Source organism: Notamacropus eugenii, chromosome 6, assembly GCF_028372415.1.
Source record: "Notamacropus eugenii isolate mMacEug1 chromosome 6, mMacEug1.pri_v2, whole genome shotgun sequence".
Lineage (NCBI taxonomy): Eukaryota > Metazoa > Chordata > Mammalia > Diprotodontia > Macropodidae > Notamacropus > Notamacropus eugenii.
In genome coordinates, this window is record NC_092877.1 from 37171560 (window position 1) to 37195479 (window position 23920).

Below are 23920 nucleotides of genomic sequence, written 5' to 3' on the forward strand. Positions count from 1 at the left end.
TGTGTGTGTGTGTGTGTGTGTGTATGTAAAGAGAGAGAGAGAGAGAGAGAGAGAGAGAGAATATTATTTCACAGTTAAGTAAATTCAACATCATTTCAAAATGGAGAGGAGCCTAACAGCTAAGGAATCTAAGAAAGGTGACCCTCCCCTTAGCTGAGACGTGAAGGAAGTTAGGGATTCTAAGAAGCAAAAGTGAGGGCACAGCCCAGTGGAGGTGTAAGTGAGATGCACATCAAGTTAAGAGAACCCTTAGGAGGCCAATGTGGCTGGAATGTAGAGGGCATGGAAAAAGTGACTGAAAATTACATTATGGAATGCTTTCAATACAAGGCAATGAGTTTGCATTTTATCCTAGAAGCAATGGAGAGCCACTGAAAATTTTGGATCAGAAGAATATTATAGTCAGACCTGTCTGTAATTTAGGAATCCTAATTTTTCAGTTTTCTGGAAGGTGGAAGTAGGGAGTAGACACACTAGAAGCAGCACGGTCAATAAGGAGGCCATTGCAGTCATCCAGCCTGATTTAGGGTGGTGACCAAGTGAAGGGAGAGAAGAGTAAATCTGTGAGATATGATATAGAGGTAACATGGACAACATTTGTTGACTGGACATGTCAAATTTGATGGGACATCATGGATAGGAAATGCATGGCTGGCAACTGATGGCAGAATTCAGGAGAAAGAGTAAGTTTGGAGACACAGATTCAAGAGGCATCTATATGGAGACAAATGAATTCATGGGAGTTGATAAGAGAGAGAAGGAGTCCCATGAGTTTTGGAAGACAGCCATGTTTAATGGGAGGGAAATGGATGATGGTTCAGTAGAAGAAACAGGAAGATAGGTAGAAGTACCAAGTCAGAGCATCCTCACAGCAGCCCTTGGAGGTGAAAGGATACATGAGGAAGGAGTGGTTTGCAGAGTTAAGTGCTGAAGAGAATTTTAAAAGTTTGAGTCTTAGAGAAAAGGCCATTGGTAATTTTGAAGGAGAGCTATTTCAGTTAAGTGGTGAGACTGGAAGCAAAATTGCAAAAGCATTGAGAAGTAAACAGAAGGTGAGGAAATGAGTGTAAATAACCCTTTCAGGATTAAGACTATGAATGGGAGAAGAGATACAATGTAACCATTTAAGAGATACCAGGGACCAGTGAAGGTTTTCTAAGAATAGGAGAGACCAAGTCTTGTTTGTTACAGTCACAAAAGGAAATAATGGATAAGGAGATTGTAAAGATGGTGGTAGGGGTGAAGTGGGAAAGGAATGATTTGTGTGACAAGCTTCTGAGGAGGGAATGGTTTCAAGAACACTGGTAGTTAAATGTGGAGAACACTTTCATAAAAGGGAATTAAAGTTTTTGGCCATAATAGCTCATGAAGTACTGTCTCCAAGAAGCTGTGATTTGCATCGGTGACAGAAATATCCATACTAACAAAACCACAGATTTTTTGAAATATTGAAGAAATCCAAATAACCACAAGTGAGTTTTGAAAAATGTTTCCTCCTCTCCTTCCTTTCATTCTAGCCAGAAACAGCCTCCAAGTAGTGAGTGTTCATTGGAATTACTTTCCAACTGCATAGTTTAAGGGTTGAAACTGGAGTTGTTTAAGTTCATAATTGTTACTTCTCTGGGACCAAGAACTGCATTTCTAAGTCATTCTGAACTGTACTGACTGTTTATAAAAAGAACAATAAAGGATACTTCACATTATAGGGCTGGAAAGTATAATGTTCTTCATGCATTATAGGAATCAATATGCATTTGTTGTAAATTATACAGAAGTCAGGTTAATGTTAAGGACTTACTTCTGTTCTTTCAAGTCCTCATTAACAGTGCACAGTGGAGTTTGAACTGATGACCTTGTAGAACAGCAAGAATTATTGATGAGACTGAGAAATTTAAAATTCCGAAGTGATAAGCTTGAAATAGGACTGGCCATTTACTCTTATGTCCACACGTGATTCATATAATAATTAATACACTTGACATTAAGATACTAACAACATTTCTGTTCAACTTATTCTCTCTATGTTGAACTACTTTAGTCATAGAATGTCTGGGCTGGAAGGCTCCATATAGATCATCTGGTTCTTTCTCCTTCACCTTACAGAGCAGTAAACTGAGACCAACTGAGGAGGAGCAACTTGCACTAGATAGGGACAAAGTTAGACAGACAGACAGACAGACAGACAGACAGACAGACAGACAGACAGATAGATAGATAGATAGATAGATAGATAGATAGATAGATAGATAGATAGACAGATAGATAGATAGACAGGCAGACAAAAGAGATGGATAGATAAAGACAGCTAGAGAGATAAAAGATAGACAAAAGAGATAGATAAATAGATGGATAGATGGATGGATAGATGGTCGGATTGTTGGATGGATGGATGGTTGGATTGTTGGATGGATGGATGGATGGATGATAGATAGATAGATAGATAGATAGATAGACAAAAGAGATGGATAGATAAAGACAGCTAGAGAGATAAAAGACAAAAGAGAGACAGATAAATAGATAGATGGATAGGTGGATGGATAGATGGTCAGATTGTTGGATTGATGGATGGATGGATGGATGGATGGATGATAGATAGATAGATAGATAGATAGATAGATAGATAGATAGATAGATAGATAGACAGACAAGCAAAAAGTAGATAGACAAAAGATAGATACGTAGATAGCACATTATTCATGTTTTAGTAGTGAACTGACAGTTCTTTCATTTACGATACCTGGTACCTAACAATCTTGTTTTTCTCTTCAAATGAATATTTTGAGGAATCATTCTCTTTCAGAGCAGAAATGACATTTCTTATCTGTCCAGTATGGTAACTAGCAGGCTGTGGACATTCAGTTAATTCTTCTCATTATTAGTTATCCTACAAACTCTCTGTGGTGGACTCTTAATCAACTGTACTGGATACTAATAAAATAAAGGCTTAAACTCCAGTAGTCATCAAATGAGGCACCTCACGAAAGGTTACCGATTGCTCCAACATATCATTTAGCATTCATTCCTTAGAGTAGCCTGATAGATGATAAAATTCTGCCATTACTCATTAAGCTGCAAAGACAAGTGTAGAGAAATTATTGAGTCTGCCAATTAAGTTGGCCCCTAACAATGACAGGGAGGGGAGAGGGCTGGCACGAAGGAATGAAATCATCTGATGAATCAGAACTCTGTCTGGATTTCAGAATTCTTTCTTTGGCACTTCATAAATGAAGAGAATCCCTAGTTGTCACAGTATTCATTGGACACAGTCCTGAATGAACTAGAGTAATGAAAATATAAGATAAAATCCTCGGGCAATGATTTTTGTTAGTGACAGGATGGCCTATTAAATGCATGCTTTTGGGGGGATATTGTCTGTCAGTATAATTGACACTTCAAACTATGAAAAAGAAAAGCTCATGTGTCTGGCCCTCAGAAACTTAAAAAATAATTTGTGTGATGACTATAGCACTCATGTATTTGCATAGTATTCCTTTGTAAGAGAATCTCTTCCCATAAATTTGAAAACATACAGCCAAGGAAGCAAGATTTTCATAGAAAATAGTTTTCCATTGGCTTGAGATTAAAATGTAGTGCATTACTTTGTCATAAAAGAAGTCAGGTTTAAAAACACATTCAAGTTAGTGGGATGAGAGAAATCTTATTTATATTTTTAGCAAAATCTAACTCAATTTCAGTTCACCAGATGTATAGGGGACAGCTAGGTGGCACAGTGGATAGAATGCCAGGCCTGAAATCAGAAAGACTCATTTCCCTGATTTCAAATCTGGCCTCAGCGACATCCTAGCTTGGTGACCCTGGGTAAATCACTTCACCTTTTTGGCCTCAGTTTCCTCATTTGTAAAATGAGCTGGAAACAGAAATGGCTTTGCCAAGAAAACCCCAAATGGGGTCAGGGAGAGCTGGACACGATTGAAATGACTGAACAATACATATGCCAACAAGACATAGGGGCAAAGAAATCCTAGAATGGTAGAGTCAAAAAGGAATTTCTAGATGATGGCTCTATGCCCCTCATTCTGCAGAGGAGGAGGCAAGAGAGAGGAAGTGATTTTGCTAAGGCTCCACAATAAGCGAGCAAGAAAGCTGGGAGGGATTCAGGACAAGTCTCTTGTCTCTTCACGGTGTTTTCATTTAGTTTCCACTAGACAATGCTCCCATGTATGCACCTACAATTCCTTTTTCAAAATTTTCTGACCCTGTTTTTGGAGGGAGGAGAGATTCAACCTTTCCTAGAACATATTTTCTAAGTTGTATCGAAGTTTGTTTTTTTTTACACCATAAAAATTTCCTGCTATCCTGTCTACCCTAAAGACTCCTTCCATTGTCACAGAGAAAAACAATTAAGCCAAAGTAAGTCAGCATCTTGTAAAGCTATACAACATATGACTCCTTTAGGCTGCCACCTGTCTGCCAAAGTAAGAGAGGTCCACCGTACATCATTAAGTGAACATGCATCTTGATGACATAGAAACGCATTGTTAGGGAGTGTAAATCAGAGTTCTTGGTGGAGTCAGTCTTTAGAAAAGCAAGCTATGTCATTTCCCTTCATTTTCGAAAGCAATGTCAACACTGTTATCTTGGGAATAGTGAGAACTAGTCATGTGTGGACAGTAGCATACACACTGCCTACTTGATTAGTGTCGTCTCATCCTATCCCCTTTGGCAGAGCCTTCTTGGTCTCACAGGATTTTACAATGATCTAGAAGTCAGAGCAGTTGATCTGTGGAGGCAGGAGTATGGCAGCAGCTGCTCCCAATATTTTTTCCAAGGGCACTAGCTTCTCTATGACTCTGAGGCTGCCTGTAGGCAACAGAAAAAAGTCAGCAGAATCCAGGCTCCTGGGCTACTGTTAGGCCAGCCATTATTCTGTGCTGATTAAGCTGGGGGTGTTAGAAGGCTGAAGAACAAAAGGGGCAGACGAGGCCTCTGTGTTTCAGAGTAATGAAATTCTGGATAATCTGGTTGGCATGAAGGCTTTGCCTGTGTCTCTTCTGTTGCGTTTCTGGCAAAAGTCTCATCCAGTGGGCTGTACTGTGACATACCTGAGGTCTTAAATGAAGAGTACACCAAAGGGCATAGACCTTTGTGATGACCCTGTTGCAAGGTCAGTAACCACTGTGCCCTGGTTGATGCCCCTGAAGTTTTTCCATGTTCTGTTGGTCATCTTTGTGTAGGAGGCTGAAAGATCCTGGCATATAGCATCACTGGGACCCTGGCACAAGTAATCCAAGGTCTTTTTCAGGAGACCCATTCCCCATCCCCTTCTTAATTCCTGTATGCCAGTTGCATCCATTTGCCTGTTCTAGTGTCCGAGCAGGCCATTGCAAGGCCACTAGGGTTTGGACTGATATATCAGTCCCTCATAAGGCACATTTGTTTTCTGTTTTCCCTGAGTGGTTATCTCCCTCCAACTGCACATATTAGAGCAGCTTGGTTATCATGCTTTAATACACTCTCCATATAGATTTTGCCCAGTGGAGTTGGGTTGCAATGAGCATCGTTTCAATCCCATAAGAGTATCATTCCTAGCCAGGATTGGATAGCCTAATGCCTTTTCCTTCCTATTCTTTCTTTTCCTGTATGTTGATATAGTAATGAAAATGAGTATGTCTGAAGCTTGCTTTTAATAAAATTGGCCAGCTTACTGTTTTAGAGAGCTCATCATTTTGGACGGATTTTTTTCCCCTTACTTGGGACACATATGTCACAGGCATTAATGTCAGTGGGCTTAGTCTTATGGGCCCTGCTTACTGAATCAAGACCATAGAATTAGTCCCCGTATGCTGGGGCTGAAAGAAACTGGCATCCCTGACTAACTTACAAGGTAGATTTCATTTCTATTAAATCCATGCAGAACTCAGATCTCCCACTCTGGAAAAGGTTCGAGAAGCAAGCCCCTCTGCTTTAGGAAGGATCAGGGGAGAAGCAGTCCTCTTGTCTGCTCTTCCCTTGTCCTTCTGGAAACAGGGGCATTTTTCCAGGAGGTGAAGGGCTAGTACCTAGCAAAATGATGGGGCAGAACTTGTAATCGAATGTCCTGGCACTTTGGACTCCATATTGGTCTATAATTTTAATATGACTCTAGAGATGGTTGCTATGGTGATAAACCACTTTACTTAAATAGCATGTATTTTTACTCAAAATTCAGAGAAATGGTAACAGTTTCTCGTAATCATGCTCTGGTATTAACTCTCAATGATACGCCTAGAGCTTACAGGTTTTGCATCCATTATCACCAGATGAGTTCATCAGGTTAAAGTTATGCCAGTGAATAACAAGATATGTATATTTAGCCTCAATTTTCTTAGAGCATATCTCCCCTTGCACACATGGTGTCCCCTTTGGAAATTAATCATTTGCGCTGAGGGAATTTGGCCCAGTGTACTTGAAGTCACTGAATTAGAGACTCTTAAGGTTGGAATGAATCTAGAATGGTCACCTTGTTCATCCTCTTCCTTCCATCTAGAACTATATCCAAACTTCCTCAGAAAAGCAAAAAGCTGCTCAGGATAGAACAGTAGTAGTGCAGAACATCTGTCAGACCATTGTCCATCCAGCCCAAGATTCTCTCACAGTATTCTAAAGGAAGGGATAGATGTTATTGGGTCTAGACACTTACTAGTTGTGTGACCCTGAGAAAATCGCAACATCTCTATGAAGGCTTTTCTTCACCTACAAAAAAAAAAGAGTTGGACATGATGGCTTCCATCAATTTTTTTCAGCTTTAAATTTGTCTATGATCTTTTGATCCTATGATGTGTCTCCCCTGCTCAAAACCCTTCAGTAAGCCCCACTTTGACTCCTTAACCTGCCATCCATGGTCCTGCACAACCTAACTCTAGCCTTTTCTCTCCAACTTTATCTCCCACAACCTCCCTGCACATGCTGTACCTTTTAATCAATTGGACAATTTCCTGTCCTCCAAACACAACCTATAGACCCTTACTGTCAGGCCTTTACTATTTTCTACAACTGAAATGTCTTCTGCGTCTCAGTGTGCCTCCCCCCAGCTCTAAATATTGACATACTTTATTGTCCAGTTCAGATTCCACCTACTTGAAGGTTTCTTTGTTCACCTTGGCTGGAAGTGATCTCTGTCATCTAATCTCATAACATTTTATGCTCTTGTTACACATGTAGACTCTGGGAGGTCCTTATCCTTACCTCCACTTACAAGGACAGATTGGATCCCCAGAAGGTGGTGAATGGGGCTTTAGAGTAGCTCAGAAGGGTTCAGGGGTATCTTTTTAATGTTTTAGCTCATGAGCCCCCTTCTGGTGTGTTCCCTCATGATTACCAGTTGATATCAATTAGTAAGCCATACGTAATTAGTCTGTCAAAAGGAGCATTTACTGAGGTGGTACAAACATTCCCCCAAATGCCTGTATCATACCCTTCCATGGATACATACAGAGTCTAGGGGAACCTGTGCTTAAGCTTAGAGAGCACTGTGGCAAAGGAGTAACAAATGGAGTCTGAAAGATGTTCCTCTGTACATGTGCTGTATGGCCTATTTGTTCTTGGCTCCCATTGCAGATACTGCTGCCAGCCATTCTGGGGATGCTGAGGAAAAAGTTCAAATCCTCTGAATACTTCATTGTTCAAGCAACTTCTTCAGCCAAGGGGAGGGAGAGGAAGTATTGTTGTTCTTTCCCTCAGTTGGCTGCTCTCAAAGGTTTAGCTGAGATGTTCTCCACTCTCCTCTGCCAGACACTCAAATCTCCAATGCCAGCTAGCTTGGTGATTAGATGTTTCAGGCTGAAGAGGGAGTGGCTAAGTGCCTCAGTCAATGAGAACAGACTTCCAGTTGTACCTAGGCACACTTTGTGAGAAATCAGGATGAGTTCTCACCAGACAAAACTATCAGGGTATTGGTGTCTTATCACTTACTTTAAATGGGAAGGGGTGATTTGATTGATTTCCTCATCCTTACACCCTTCTTGTGTACATATTTTATCATAATTTGTATTCTAGTTATCTGTTGCCTTGTCTTCTCTCTTCAGCTCGACTGTCGGCCCCTTGTGAGAAAGGACTGTTTCTCAATTTATCTTTGCTTTTCCTATTTCCCACCATAGTGCTTTTCATGTAGTAGGTGCATAATAAATGTTTATTGAATTAATGAAAGTGTACAAGGAAAAGAAAATATGTTTAATATGTCTAATTTCCATTAGACATATTTAATATGTCTAATGTCTAGTTTTTTCTGATGATCCCCAGCATTTTGTTGACCTTTCTAGTGGCAAAATATAGGGCTGAAGTCTTCCCTGATTCTGTAATCCATTTCTTGGATTTCTAGTCTTAGCACGATTCTATAACTCTGGCTTGGTTTATTTTTCCCTAATACCTCATACTTTCATGTTGAAGCTCTTCTGCCACATTTCTTCCATTATCTGATGAGAACTTCTGTTTTGTCTCTCTATTGACTTAGCATTTCACTATTCTGAAGGCCTTAGTCAATACAGCAGGGTGGGAACAGGTGTTTGTGTGAGGTTGAAAAATTGCACCCCTGGGAGATTACTGTCCACCAGACATGCTGAGCCATTATTGTTACACATGAAATGTGACTTCTTCAATACTTCAAGGGACTGGCGATTTCATCAGCCTGGATACACCTTTCATATTCATTTCCTGTACATGTCTTGCCATAATTCACCATGGAAGATCATCCAATGGATTACAGATTTTCTTCTGGTTGGTCTGTAACAAGATATTCTTGTGAATACCAGTACAACCCATGGGCTGTCCACCCCTGTCCATCCTTTATCTTTGCAGTATGACAGGCCCACCTTCTTTTCTAGTCACATCAGTTCCTAATAATATCTTCTAGGCCATGTCTTGAATGCAAGTAATTGCTGAAAATATACTATCACCTCCTTATGTTTGCCACAAGTCTCTCCACTGCCACTTGGAGAGTAGCCCGAGATTTTTATTTTTCTAGGATCATAGTACTCCTTGACTTATAGCCACATAGCATCGACAAAAGAATACTGTGTGAAAATGGTGGACTGTTATGATGAGGACCAATGTCACATGACTGGAATTGCTGCAGGGTTTCCCCAGAACAGTCTCACCCAAGTCCATCCCTCCTGTTCAGTTCTGGGCTTGGGTCATCTCCTTTCCAAGTCCATCTCTTTGCAGTACTGACAATGACTGAATTACATGTTCTGGTGAACTAAGTCAGCAAACCACCCATTCAACTGCATGTTCTTTTTTCATTGAGAACTCGTGATTTCAGTGTGGTGGTGGACTCCAACTGTGGAATCTCCTTCCGCTGATACACATCAGCAACTCACCTGCAATTTAGAGTCTTAGAAAGTTGTCTGGGGAGAACTGAGAGGTTGTTTAGCCCATGGTCACATGTCTAGTATGTATTGGTAGTAGGACTTGAAGCCAGGTCTTTCTGACTCAAAGTCTGACCCTTGATCCACTAGCCTACTTTGCAATCCCAGTGCATGTCTGAATCTGGCAGATCTATATTACTGCATCCCTGTGGATCTCATTGAGGAAGTCTTGTCATCTTGGGGCTCATTGAAATGAGCATAGTATTATCCTCAGACAGGAACATTTATAGAACCTCTTGGTGCTCAAGCAATCCGTTTTCCAGCCGTACTTAGTGTATGATGTCAATGATACTGACAAATTCTTTTGATGAGAACCTATGGACTTATGTTCCCTTTGCCCTGTTTGATGTCTCATGCAAATGACAGCACTGAGCGCTGGAAAGGACCTTAGAGATCATATATTCCAGTCTCCTTATTTTACAGATGGGGAAACAGAGGCCCAGATAGACTAGATCCCACACAAAGATAATAGTAGAACTGGAATTCAAGCTCACATTCTCTGACCAAAATCCAGTGCTTTTACATCATGTCATGCTACTTTTCAAAATAACTACCCATACTAAAGCCTCAGCAGGTCTGATTTTTAGCATTAAATTATGTGCATTTATTATTAAAACAGTCTCTAGTTGCACTCTCATGTTGCGCATCAGGTAACTACCTACCTTGCCTAGGATTATAGACTTGGAGATGTTCATCTGAATTCTTCCACTATCTCTTTTATGAAGAAATGAAATACTACTAGGCCAAGCATTTGTTCTGAGGAGAATCTCACAAGCCAGAAAACATAGAAGAAGAACAAAGAGGAACCTGGGGCCTGGTTCATTCACAGACTGGAAAATCAGATCTTAAATAATTTAGGATTGGTTGCATTCATATAGACAAGGTTCCAAGTTGATATCTTTATAGAAAAATTACTTTCAGAGGAAAAAATAATGCATCACCCTTAGAAAATAAAGTTATGAGTCAGAAGGAACTAATACCATCACTTATGTGACCTGGGTACGTTATTAGATTGCTTAGTTTCTTCATATGTAAAAATATAAATACTTGTACTATTTCCTTTCCAGGAATCCCATGAGGATCGAATGAAGGTATGTGAAAGTGCATTATAATCATAGATCCCCTCCCTTCACATAGACGTGAGTATTGCTGATGAGGGTGATAATAGTTTTCTGATATAATGTTTCTCAGGTTTAAGGCTGACAAGTGAGAATCTAAAGAGGATTCAAATAAAAGGGTTAATTCCAATAAGAGGTTTTTTTTAAGGAGACGACTCAAACGGTCTCTTGTGAGAACTCCCCCAGCTGTCCTGCAGTTTTCTAAACAACAGAATTAAAACCTAGCAAATATCACCCACAGAAGCCACTCCTCATTTATAAGAAACGTGTGAAGATGAGGGAACCTATGATACAATCAGTGAACTGATCATCTCTCCCCAAGTGAGAAACAGGTGTTGTGATTTACTTCTTCACAGTCAGTTTTAAATTTATTTTAGGACTAATTTTAAAATAGGATTTATGCTATTAGATATTAAAACACAAAAGGTGCACAATCTGCTCCCCGCGACCCCACTGGCTGCAGGAAGAAACCATTTGAGGGAGGCTAGAGGTATTTCCACATCAAATTAGAAAACATTTGGGGGGGAGACTGGGGGTGGGTATTTTTCCCAATTCACCTAAAAGTTCAGAGATTTCTTAATGGTCATGTAAATTGTTTAAGGCGTCATGTAAAGTAAAAAGAACCATCATCAACCTTTGTCTGTAGAGCCAAGACGACCATTTGAGTGCGTTGTAGCAGGGTCTTTTTTTGATGTATAGATTGAACTGATTGGTTCATATGGATTGACTGATGAGGCCCCCATCCAAGTCTGAAATTCAGTGATTCTTTGAAAACCTCAAATGCTTAACCAGTGGAAAAGTATTTTCCAACCTGGGCTATAATTTCTTTTTTGTATTTTGCAGGTCAGCAAGAAAAAAAATAACATAAGTACATTAACAAATGGGACAGTGAAGAAGAAAAATGTGAATTTGAGACCATCTAGTAATGTGAGTACATTTTTAAAAATGAAATAAAATAGCTACATTTTCATTTCTATTCTGATCATATTGTACATATAAAAAACATTTGAAATTCTGTTCATAAGATAGCTTCAGATTGTAGCAAGAGGGGACCTTTCAGTGTCATTTGGATAGAGAATGGATTTTTATGAACTGATTTTTTCTAATAACATTCACCTCTTGATGAACACTACCATAAAAGTGTATATACCATGTAGTATTGCCCCAACCAGCGCTGTTTTACAGTAATTATAATAATTGAAACATTGTTTTAATTGGATGTTTTGGAGAGGTGGAGTGCTATGTGGCAGTGAGTCCCATCTTGGAGTCAGGAAAACTGGTTTTCTATCTCAGATTGGTCACTTGCTAGCTGGGTGTCTTTGGGCAAGTCACTTTTCTGGGGATAATGACGCTCACTCTCCCCAATGAGTCTTATGAGAAAAGCCTCAAGATGCTAGTGTTTTTTTATAAACAAACCCCACTGTAATGTTGTTTGACCAGTCACCTGAGAGTGTTCCCAGCTGACTTCCTTTTTCTAACTGCTCCCTGTCAATGTCATTGCCCCCCACCGCACACACATGTTCTGTTTTCACAAACACGATTGATAATATTAGGTATGCTACGCCTGAACTCCACAAAACAACTAATTCTTAAATAGAAACAATTTGTGTGTATGTGTATGTGTTCTCTTGCTGTTATGAAAAGTAATTAAAGTCTTTAGAATCTTTTAGAAAAATCTTAAAATCACATCCACCCCTTGAAGGAAAATCCAGAAAAGCAAATCAACATTTCCTTCGGAGTAAAATGTTATCGGAAATGGATATTTTCGTGGCTTTCAAATCTTTACTTTGTAATAAACAGATGGTTTAAACAGTATTGACTGAAGTATCAGATCATGCTATTAGAAAGTATGCTAGGGATGGCTTCCCTGGTAAGGAAATGTTTAGCGATGTTGGTAAGGTTGCTCCAGATGTCCCATTCTCCTAATCCCAGTTATCCAGATGAACTGCACTAGGCACAAGCCCTGTCCCCTCACTATCTCTCCCTGTATTCTCTCTCCTGTTCACTCTGTCCCTTCCACTCTCTACTCCCCACTCATCTTAGTCTCTCCTCTTTCCTGCCCGTCTTCTCCACTGTGCCTTTCAGAAAGTTTCACTGTTGATAAACTCCTCGTCATCCTCGAGCTGTTGCCTGCTGTATTCCTTCTGCCAACTTGCATTTACTAAATTGGGGCTCTCTCCTGAGGGCTCCAAATCTGTGGCAGCCTTCTCCATGGTTGGCTGCTTACTCTCCCCTCTCCTGGCAAGATCTGGGGAGAGAATTAGCATAGTCACAGTCACTGTGTCACTCCACAGTCACTGCCACAATCAAGCCTTTGCTGTGCCAACGTCATTTAATAGCCTTTTCTCTTCCATTTCATTCTACCATTCCACCTTCCCCCAAGCCTAGTCAGTGCCATCGACTAATCTCTTGGATTCTTTTCCATTTTTTCCCATAACTTTGGAAATGGATCCACTTTTCTTTTCCACATCTTTTCTTATTATTATCACCCTAGAGATTTCAGTGTACATCCCAATGACCCTTCTGACATCTTGTCTTCCTCAGCTACTATTTAGCAATTCTATATTTCAGCCACCTCCTAGGGTGATTGCTCTTTTTTTGTTGTTTGGCTGTGTCCAAGTCTTCATGACCCCATTTGGGGTTTTCTTGGCAGAGATACTGGAGTGGTTTGCCATTTCCTTTTCCAGCTCATTTTACAGGTGAGGAAACTGAGGCAAGCAGGGTTAAGCAACTTTTCCAGAGTCATACAGTTAGTAGGTGTCCGAGGCCAGATTTGAACTCACAGAGAGGAGTCTTCCTGACCCCAGGCCCAGAGTTCCATACTCTATGCCACTCTTTAGACTTCACCTTTCCTTAAAACTCCAATCCAAAGGACCATGAAATCTTCCTTCCTTACCACAATCTCCTGTCTTTTCAGTTCTGTTCCATTATTCCTTCCATATTTATTACTTTTCTCCTTTCAATACTTTTTGTTCCTTGATTTCTTCTTATTATCTCATAATATTAGCCCCGTTCTTACCTTACATAGTCTTGCCTTTATGGTGCACTATTTTGGTAACACTGTTTCCTCTATCCTCAGCTCATTCCCTGACCCCTTCCATTCAAGTGTAAGTACCTTCAGAGCAAAATCTGTGTTTAATGTATTTTTGTATCCCCTTTGCCCAGCACAGAATCTTGCAAATAGCAGGATCTCAATAAATGTGTATTAAGCTGCATACTCTGTGCAAAGCATCCAGGGATATAAGGATAATACATAGTCCCTGCCCTCATGAAATTTAGGATTATAGAGGAGAAGAGGGAGAGATTGGAGGATGAGACCCTGCATACAGATAAGTAGGGCTATCCAATAACTCTAGTATGGAACAGACCATGATACTCACCCAAGCCAATGGCAAAGTTAGAAAAGATAAGTGCAAGGTGAGAGAGTATTTCTGACCAGAGGTGTCATGGAAATCTTTTTGAAGGAAGTAGCATTTTAATTGGTTCTTGAAAGATGAGTAGAGTTTCATGAAGCAGAGATGACAGAAAGGGTGGCAAAGGGCACACTAGATAAAGGAATGGCAGAAGTAAAGGCATAGAATGGGGATAGTGTAGGACTGGACAAGGGACAGTGAATAATCTAATTTGTCTTGAGTGTAGAGTTCATGGAAGAGAAGTACATGAGGTAAGGCTGGGAAGGTAGGGTAAAGCAAAGGTGTGGAGGGTCTTTTGTACCAGGCTAAGGACAAAAGTACTGAAGTCGGTACTTCCAGGTAAGTCTGGTTTAGGGGAAGGATTACAGTTTGTTCAAAACTGAGCATGAAGTTATACTGAGATATTGAGATAGATTTGGATTGGGACTAAGGTTCTAGAGCACAGGAGAAAATACCGGACTAGAGATACAGATTTGGGAATCATCTGAATGTAACTAATATGAGAAGTTATGGGAGTGAATGAGATTGCCAGAAGGGAAGTCACATGGAGTCAAGTCTTTCTTCCTATTTGTACCCTACTTCTGCCTCTCTGGACTTCTTTTTCAACTCACTATGCTGTAAGCAGACTCTTACCCTGGAAGTTGCCTTAACCACCATGTTCTTCCAGTCTTCTCATCCTATAGAGTCCCTCCATCTTCTTCCTCTGCCCCGAAGGCCTGTCATGCGAAATTCCTACGGGAACCTCCAGTTTAAGAAAGGGTCCCTTTGTCAGCAACACTCACTCCTAAATTCCTCTACAAGCCCTATTCCTATGTCTCTGGATATCTTTCTTCACCATGCCCCATAAGATGACCTTTGGACAATGTTCATCTTAAGCAACTTGGTGATGCCATGGATAGAGTACTGGACAGGAGTCAGAAATGCCTGAGTTTAAATCCTGCCTTAGACACTTAGTAGATGGAACTTAGGGTAAATTATTTAATTTCTCTCCATCTTAGTTTCCTCATCTATAAAATGGGGATAATAACAGCATCTACCTCACTGGGTTATTGTGAAGATTAACTAAGATAATACACATGAAGCAATAGATAAAGGTTCATTATTGTTATTAATGGAATACAGAATTTTTGTGAAGAATTAGCTAGCAAAGGAGGCAGAAAACGCAAAATCAGAGAAATGAGAGGTGAACCTGCTGCATGTGGTATCACAGAAGCCCTTCCCTCATGGTCTCCTTCTTCCTGGCAAAGGTCATCTCATGGCCTTCTCCTCCCCATACTCTGTGCTTTGGCCACCTTATGTATTCTTAAGACTTCTAATATGAGCTCTATGTGGATGACTCTCCGATCTATATCTCCAACCCTGACTTCTTTCCTGAGTTCTTCTTTACTGATGGTTCCAGTGAATTGTGTCCCTCTAATCTTCCCCCTATAAATTCCATGAGGTCAGGGATTAGCTATGCTTCATTCTGTTGATGAGTGTTTTGCATGTAGCATATAGTTCAACACTCACGTATTAAGACCCTGCTATTTGCAAGGTCCTATGCAAGGCAACAGAATTAAAAAGGCAGGACATAGGAACCCTTCTTCTATTCCTCCTCCCTGCCAAAGAAGCTTATAATTACATAGGTTAGGGGAGGAAATATTTGCACACAACTAAACAGGAGAATAAATACCACTGTGTTCAGCTGTCTCAAATGCTATAGAATGATCAAAGAAGAAAGGGACTGAGAAGAGGTCTGAATTTTTGGTGATTTAACTTGGGTGACCTTTGAAAAAGCAATATCACTGGAGTAGTACGGAAGGGTTTTAGTACCCTGCCCATATAGTGTTCTAGAAATTAGTTGCACTTAATAGATTTGGACAAAGAGAGAAATCTTGGGTGGGGATGAGTAGAGGGGAGGAAGAGGAGAATGAAGTCCAAAGGAATGAGCATTGTTGAGAACAAACCTAGGAGTTCACAGAAGCAACTAGTTCACAGAAGTAGACAACTATGTTAGGAATGAACTAAAGGGAGAAAATGAGATAGATCACCCCACTATTGGTGATCTGGAACTGAGAAAAACAAATGTCCTGACTTTCATAAAAAGAAAAGAGAATGGAGTCAGTAAACTTTAGGCCAATAAACTTGACTTCTGTTGCAAGTAAAATTTTGGACCATAGTGTTAAAGAGATGGGGTGTGAGCATTTAGAAATGGAACTGATGGTCGCCAAGAGTTAATGTCACTTCGTCAAGAAATAGGTCACACAAAGTAAATACAGTTTCCTTTCGGCAGCTAGATCAAGGGGCGTAGAATACTGAGGCTTCCGTGAAGCATTTGATAACCTCACATGCCATCTAAGTGATTCAGAGACAGGAAATGGATTTTCCAAGGTCATCCCTCTAGAAAGTATCTGAAATGGGGTTTGAGTTCAGGTCTCTGGGTTGTCTTTTCTGCTTCTCCGTATCGTAAAGTAAATAGCAGCATAATGGTGGCATGGTGGATAGAGTGCTGGACAAGGAGCTGGACAAGAAGAAAGGAGCTGGACCTTGGATAAACCACTTAAAACTTTAGTTCCCTTTTCTGTAAAATGAGGGTTCTTTAGTACCTGAAGTCCCTTCTACTAATTGCTTGCCCTATGAACCCCAAATAACTGAAAGTTTGTCACATGCAAGGTTTTGACCTGGAATTATTTCCTTTTATGGTGGTAGGGTAGCCATGCCTCCTCCTCCCTCGGATGGTGCTGAAATAAGGGAGATATCAAATGTAGATAACTTTTCAAGGAGTTTGGCAATGAAAAAGAACAGAAACATGGGGCATGAGAAGAGTCAAGAGAAGGGTTATTTTTTTTTTTTAATGAACATGAATTTGCTGTGATTCAGTTCCCATTTAATTGCCTACTAGTTGTGTAGTTTCCTTAGAATGCAAAGATACAATAGGGAACAGTTCCTTCCTAAATGCATCTTGGTGTCTAGAAGGAAATCAGTTTACCTTCTTCATACCAGGTTCATCATTTTTCAACATTAAACGGTAGTTCAAGTCTGCAGGGGAGTGAGTAGATAGGTATAAATACTGGTATCAGTCTAGTGGATGGAGAGCAAATAGAAAATAGTCCAAACATATCCCCGTGATGCTTAGGAAACGTATTTCCTGGGCATGAAGAAGACGATCATTCTGAGCAGGGGTCAAAATGCACTTTTAAAGTCATTCCTCTAAATTACAGAATCTAGATCGAAAAGTCTCTAAATACCGATGACATCAGATAAGAGCTGTCAGGTCAAAGTGGACTTAGCCATATAAGGGTTATTTTCTTTTCTCAGATGAGGATTTGAAACTGAGCCTATTCAATTCCCATCACATCAAACACTCCACAATTCTGAGCTTCCATGGAGCTGTTAACAGGAGTTTTCATTGACATTTCATATTTATTTTACAGCTTGGTGCCGTAGAAATAGTACTTGACATGGAATCAGGAGGCTTAAGTTCAATTTTTATCCCATCTCAGACACCTCCTAATTGTGCGACCTTGGGAAAATTGCTTCCCCACTCTGAACTTCAGTTTCTTCACCTCTAAAATGGAGATCAGAGAGGAAAAGGACAGAGAAGTGGTCTGGATTTAGCGATAAGGGGGTCTTTGGTGACCTTTAAAAGAGAAATGTCAGTAGAGTGATGTAATATAGCAAAGTGTTGAGTCTCTGCCCCTACAGTGTGCTAGAAATTAACAACAATTAACAGTTCATATAACTACAGTATCCCAGGCTTATTTTGAGGAAAGCATTTTGCTAACCCTAAAGCACTCTAATATGTGAGTAATCATTGTTGTTACATAACAACGTTTTACATAGATATAGAAAATTACTGACATTTATATGACAATTTAACATTTGCAGAACACTATACTTACATTATTTTGTTTTGCCTAAAAATCTATCTAGCATTCCAACTCGGAACTTTCAGAAGAATTTTGTAGTTGTTTGCTTGTTTATCAATATTCAGTATGGTTTTTGAAAACTTCACTCTGGACTTTTTCTTTGTTTTTAGGTCTCTACTAGTGGAAAACTGGCCAGTCCAAAGCGGAATATGGACAATTCAGAAAATATGTTTCCTCAGGGTTCCCCAACCTCCAAACTAGTCACACCTTCACCAAAGGGGGAGTTGGATAAGTCCTCCATGACCCCAAGTCCAGGATTGTCACAAAAAAATTGCTCCAAAACCCCTGCCACATCTAAAATCAAAAAGAAATCCTAAGGTATCCTTCAGCTCTGTGCAGCACAGGGCCAGGGTTGGGATTCCTTTCTGGTGGAACAAAATAAGACAGGGCCATGTTGAGTCTTTTAACTCTCCTCCCCCCTGTCAGGACAGAATTCTCTGTCTGCATCAGCTTAAACCTGAAGCTCTTTCTAACCCTGTTAACAAACATCCATTCACAGCAGTGTTGGCAGAGCAGAGTTGTCACTGACTAGAGGTACATGTAAGTATTTTTTTAGTCTGAGTCGGCAAGCCCCCTTACAAGGGCTTCATGAGCTTTCTGCTCTATTTTACCTAAGATTCTTAAATTTAGCCACAGATATTTATAGGGAAAACTATGAAAGGGCAGAATTGGTCCCTGGAGATCCTGCTACTTGTGCCTGGGGATTTTGCTAGGAAAATGCTCATCACCTTGCTCTGGGCATACAGCACAAGGTCTTCAGCCATCATGTATATCATTGTTCTTTTAGGTCATCTTAGATTACTTAAACAACTCATTTTAAACTTGGAAAATAGGAGAAGTTTTTTTTAACTCCCTGCTGTTATCTTCCCGTTGTATTAAGAAAATCAATAAAAACAGATATTATCCATTCTAGTTAACTTTTACATAAAAGAGGAGAGGATGAACATATTGAGATTGGTTGAGCTCATGGACAGATTCTGAACTTGTTCTGCTGCTAAAAAGGGGATATCTATTTTTCTGTGTGCAGAATTTCTTTGTGGCTAGTCAGTGTATTGAACTGAGAAACTATTTCCAGAAGGTTTTGTTTAATTTCCCTTAGACTTGTGTCACAAGCGTCTTCTAGCCAGCTGGCTGAGGGTTTGCCATCTGAGTCTGTACCAAACAATTAGATGCTTCTGCAGGCCTCTCAGACTAATTAGAAACAGGCCACAAGGAAGAAGCAGTTACTTTTCTCCTCATCAAGAGTAGTAGCCTGGTTTCATTCCAAACCCTTCTTATGAGATCATCCCAGAGTCTTCTTGCAGGAGTGAATTCTGGAAGTCAGTATGAATTTAGGGGGCCTTGTGTATCTACCTAATAGCTGGAGGCAATAAAGTGTTAGTCATTTGTAGCATGGGACCTCCCGGCTATCAATGGCTCTAACTGTCAAATCCTACTACTCAACTGTATGGTTCTGCCAGTAATGTTGGTGGTCCCTGGAGCTCTCCTCAGTGATTTCCCATCCAACTTCACCCTAATGGGCTTAACTTTCCTTTATAAACTGGATTTAATAGAGTTTCCTCCAAAGATCTTCCGATCCCTGATTAGACCACTGGGGGCCCACCAACCTACACACCAGATCTGTTAGCCTTTAGACTTTGTTCAATGCTAAGTGAACCCATCTTTGAAGAACCAGTTTTTATTCACCTGATTAGGAAGGTGGCCTCATTAGACAAGTAGAGATCACCCTCACCTAATAATACTTAGTCTTTTATCTTCCACATGAAAGTTACTGTAGGGCACCAACCCTGATGCCCTAGAGCCTGGTCGGGGTTTTCTGCAGAAAAAAAAAAATAAGGCATAGCCCCAGCTTTGATTCTGCCTTTGGGTTTTAAATTTGTCAATTCCCAGGGCCTGAAAATGAAGATTCAATACCCTCATTGTGCTCTTAATTTTTACAACAATCTAGTTTAGAGTCATGCCCTTCTGAGGATAGAAAGTGCTGCTGTTAAATTGGGCACTATTGCTCTTTGGTCCTGAGAAATTAGTTATTCCACTCAGTAGGTTTGAGTTGAGGTCCAGACAAAACCAGCTGTTTGAGAAATAAAGCACTATTATACTATATAAATTTACATACGCTCTTTCCTACCCTGGTTCTATTTAAAGTTGTCTGTCAGTCACACACATTTCACTAAGAGCACACCGTGGGTGAACTCTTCTTTCTAAGAGTTACTTTTAAGTATCTCTTAAGCATCTTGGCCATATTCTTCTTCCATTAATAAGCTACCTGCTGTCAGGATTGTGAACAAGTTATTCCATTTCATTTTGGCTTCTGATGACCATAAGCCAACTGCTGGATGCTTTCATTTTCTCAGCAGCACTTACGCCCATGAGTCCTAGAGCAAGAGAGGCTTTGCTATGTAATAGAGAGACAGAATCGGTCAAGGCAAAAAAGTAGGTATGCTGTCCATGCCATAAAAATGCAGATCAACCATCAGCTCAGGTAAGCGAAAGATAAAAGTATGAGGTCTAGGGCTATCAGAAGAGGAGAGAGTGAGTATGACTGAATTCAGGGAAAGGACAAGTGAGGGAAACAAATGAAATCAGAGAATGGCTTAATCCAAAGCAGAAATGCAAGCAAAGAGTAACGGATGAAGACACCAAGTTATACTGCTCAGGGAAGGAGCCGGATGACCTCTCATCACTTTAGAAGGGTAGGCCCTCCCCAATCAGTGCCTGCAAAACAGAGCATCACACAGTCCTAGCCAGGTCCATGTATGTATTTGCTTTTGCCTGGACACAGACAAATCTATACAATAGAAGATTCCCCAGAGCAAATCTGAGTGAAATAAAACTTTCTAAAGTGTGGCTAAATCCTCCATCCATTTTAAATAGGAATATTTAAATGGAGTGTCTGAATGATGAGTATAGCTAAAGCATCTCTTTGCTTTTGAAATACTTTAATTTAATAATTCTATTTGCCTTCAATATGGAAGCTCGAGGTTAGAAGAATTCAAGGCTTAGTTCTTTAACATGAGTTTCTTCAAGAGCCAAACCTGGTCTGGGAATCCAGAGTAAATACTGTGTTCAGACATGTTTTCTCAGCATTAAGTAAAACTTTGGAATTGACCAAAGAAATTTGGCTCTCAAAAACTTCTCATGATGGAGATTAATATGTGTCTCTGGAGGAGAGGAAATGATCCCTTCTTTTATACCCTTTCCATCACTTCTGACAGTACCTAGGAAACCCAAAGTAGAGAAAGGCACCCAAAAGAATACCTCCTAATTGTTTAAATACAGCCTCAATCTATCTGACTTTTTAGAACAATTCTCCCCATCCTTGCTTCTAGAAGACAGAACTAGAGACAAAAGACACTTAAGGACCCTGACATGTCACCAGAGAACCAAACCTAGGCCCACCAAGATACAAAACACCAAAATTCATGAATGCTAAAACCCTGACATACCTCAGGTCTTTCCAACTTAGGTCTCTGAGCCAAGAAGACACCTCAATATCCAAAAAGACACAATGAATGCCTTTTGGGGCCCTTTCAGAAAATGGAGATGGCCAGGGAGAGGAAGCAGACCATTACTATCTCTCTCAGTCTAGACTAGGCATTGACTCACTAGGCCAACTTGTGGCTAAAATCGTTGACCCTGGAGTCATATATAACAAAAGACTTTGAATTCCCAGTCCTTTTCCTGCAACCCCAATTCACAAGTGCTTAGAAAAGCAATTAGCTGGTAATTCCTTATTCAAAAGGATTTTCCCATAGTTAAAATTTCCCTTTCAGGATCCTGAATTTTTTTCAGTAAGCTGGACTTAAGTTTGATTTTTATTTTTGTTTAGGAAATGATTATCGTTTCAGTGTTTATTGGTGAAGCCAGTTTTCTTCACCTTTCTTTCTTCAAAGTAATATAGCATTTGTCTTATATTGTTGTGGTTACCTTCCTCAGCCCTATTCAGTAGCCAGTACAATAAACTCTTCTCTATCTCACTAACAAAAAAATCTGAATATTTTATTATCCGGAATTATTAGTAACATTCAATAAGTAGAAGGTTGGTGGTGTCCCAAAGAACTTCCCTTGCCCCTTCTTGGCCTACAAGTAATTGGTATCTGAAGATTTAGGTAATTACTGTAGGCAGTTCCACAGCTCCTGTACTCTCCCAAGGAATTCTTATTAATCCATGGGTTAGCATTATGGATTCCCCTCCCTAAGACATTGCTGCCTCTTAGGCTCTACTAACCCTTATTATCTCCTTTCCCCATAAAACGCCGTACACTCTCTTGGCATCCTACTTCCTCTTACAGGGACAGAGGCTGCAGAAGACTAACTGCCTTCTATGGGGGTAGGATCTAGAGCCCATGACCTCTGTTGAACACAAAGAATATTCTAGCTATATGCAATGAATTCTACTCCTGAACTGTTTGTATGTGGAAGAGTTTACTGTGCTTGCTCTAAGTCATCCAGACCTGTCCTGGATTAGTCAACTGATACCATCCTCTCCATCCCCACCCTACAAATGTCCAAACTGTGTGAAAGGGGACCCAACTGCTGGCTGGCACCATGCTCCCTGGAAATTGAAAGTCTTTGACAAGCTGGATTTTAGCATTTATTAGTGAAAGAGTGTCTCTGAAATTTCTGAAGAAATGTCCGGATCCCATTAAGTTCTATTTGGTTTGGATATTTTTGCTTCCTCACAGTCTAGGCCTGTGACTGACTGTTTCTCAGTTTGGGCATAGAGAATGATCTAAGCCTGTGGAGGCCTGTATCTATCTACCTGGGATGGCTCAGCTCTTGCTACCGGGAGTAAGCTCCTTGAAGAAGTCTCTGGGCCCTGGGATTTACAAAAGGAGTAATTTTTAATTCCTATTGGTCACTGAGAAATTTAGGTGAGAAAGGAAAAACAGGATATTATTCAGTTCTGTATTTGGTTTACGACATTCTGTACTCTTTGAATGACAATATTTTATAATAAAGTCTACTTGAAAATATTTTAAAATCCCATCCATGGTGCCATGATAGTCATTTGCAAGCATAAGGCCTCCAGCAACCTTGGAATGTGCTCCCAACCAAAGAAGGAACAGGGATCTTGTTTCCTGGTCAGGCATTTCCATAGCTGGGGGCCTTCATGTGTGTGCTGCTCCAGGAGATTGATGCTAGCAGTGAGAAAAGTGTCGTAATTGCCTTTACAGGTCAGCTGGGGGTTGAAGAATCACTGTAACATTCCTATTTCCTGTAATTCCTCATCAGAGGAGCATGGGCAAGCTGTGCAGCTGAATATATGGCCAGTTGCTGGAGCATTTCACTCTTCCTCCCCTCTATGGCTGGAGTCCTTGCCTCTCCATCTTAGCTCTCACTGTTGATACTGCCATAGGATAGCGTTAAGTGGAATGACGGTGTTTTCTTTATCAGGTAGACAGCCTCCTGTTTCAGAGAGCGTAGACCATGCTAGAGACACAGCAACAGCACAAGATTGGGGAAAGCATTCGGTGCTGATGAGATAGCCAAGCCAAGTTTGATATAGCATCCCCTTCCAATCAGATAACTGCCTGCTTTAGTTTTGTCCCCAGAGAATGAAAATGATTCACAATTTAGGATCCTGTCATCTGGTTTAACACTTAGTTCCCATGTTGGAAGTTCATGAGCAAGGAAGAATTTCAGAAGTGGAACACCAGACCCTCTCTCAAAATAACAGATTTGTGGTCAACATCATTTACTTTCTGGGTAAACTTGAAATGATTTCCTCAAAGATCTGGACCTTGGCAATAGGCCATGTTATCTAGGTCGCCTGTGTCTCCTCCTTACCTGCTAATCCTAGATATTCACACCCAGACTTGCATCACCGTGTGTCCAGGCTTGAATCAGAGTCTTCATAAAAACAGAAATGGCTAATAAACTCTCTTGTTTGCTTGGAAGTAGAGAGAAGCTCCCCCACCTTCCCTGCATACACACCCCAAAGAATTCTGCTTCTCCTAAGGTCATAAGAGAAAATCTAATGAAAGGGAAAGTTAGTGTAGCCACCATATCTAAGGACTGGTCATGGATGCTGGTACTTTCTCTTTCTACACAAACTAACTTCACCATTATATTAGAGGATTTCCTGGCTGGTATAACTTAGAACACCGTATAAAATG

General features: G+C 40.4%; 1 protein-coding gene across 12 annotated transcripts in view; it reads left to right on the forward strand.

The window, feature by feature from the left end:
- The window catches only part of STK33 (serine/threonine kinase 33), a 283094-nt gene extending 260317 nt beyond the window's left edge, over positions 1-22777 (forward strand). For all 12 annotated transcript variants that reach the window (XM_072619509.1, XM_072619512.1, XM_072619507.1 and 9 more), the window contains 3 exons: positions 10430-10453; positions 11324-11407; positions 17912-22777. In XM_072619509.1, the coding sequence (XP_072475610.1) occupies positions 10430-10453; positions 11324-11407; positions 17912-18118 (315 nt within the window). In that variant the 3' untranslated portion in view covers positions 18119-22777. The remainder of the gene's footprint in view (positions 1-10429; positions 10454-11323; positions 11408-17911) is intronic.
- The last annotated feature ends 1143 nt before the right edge of the window (positions 22778-23920 follow it).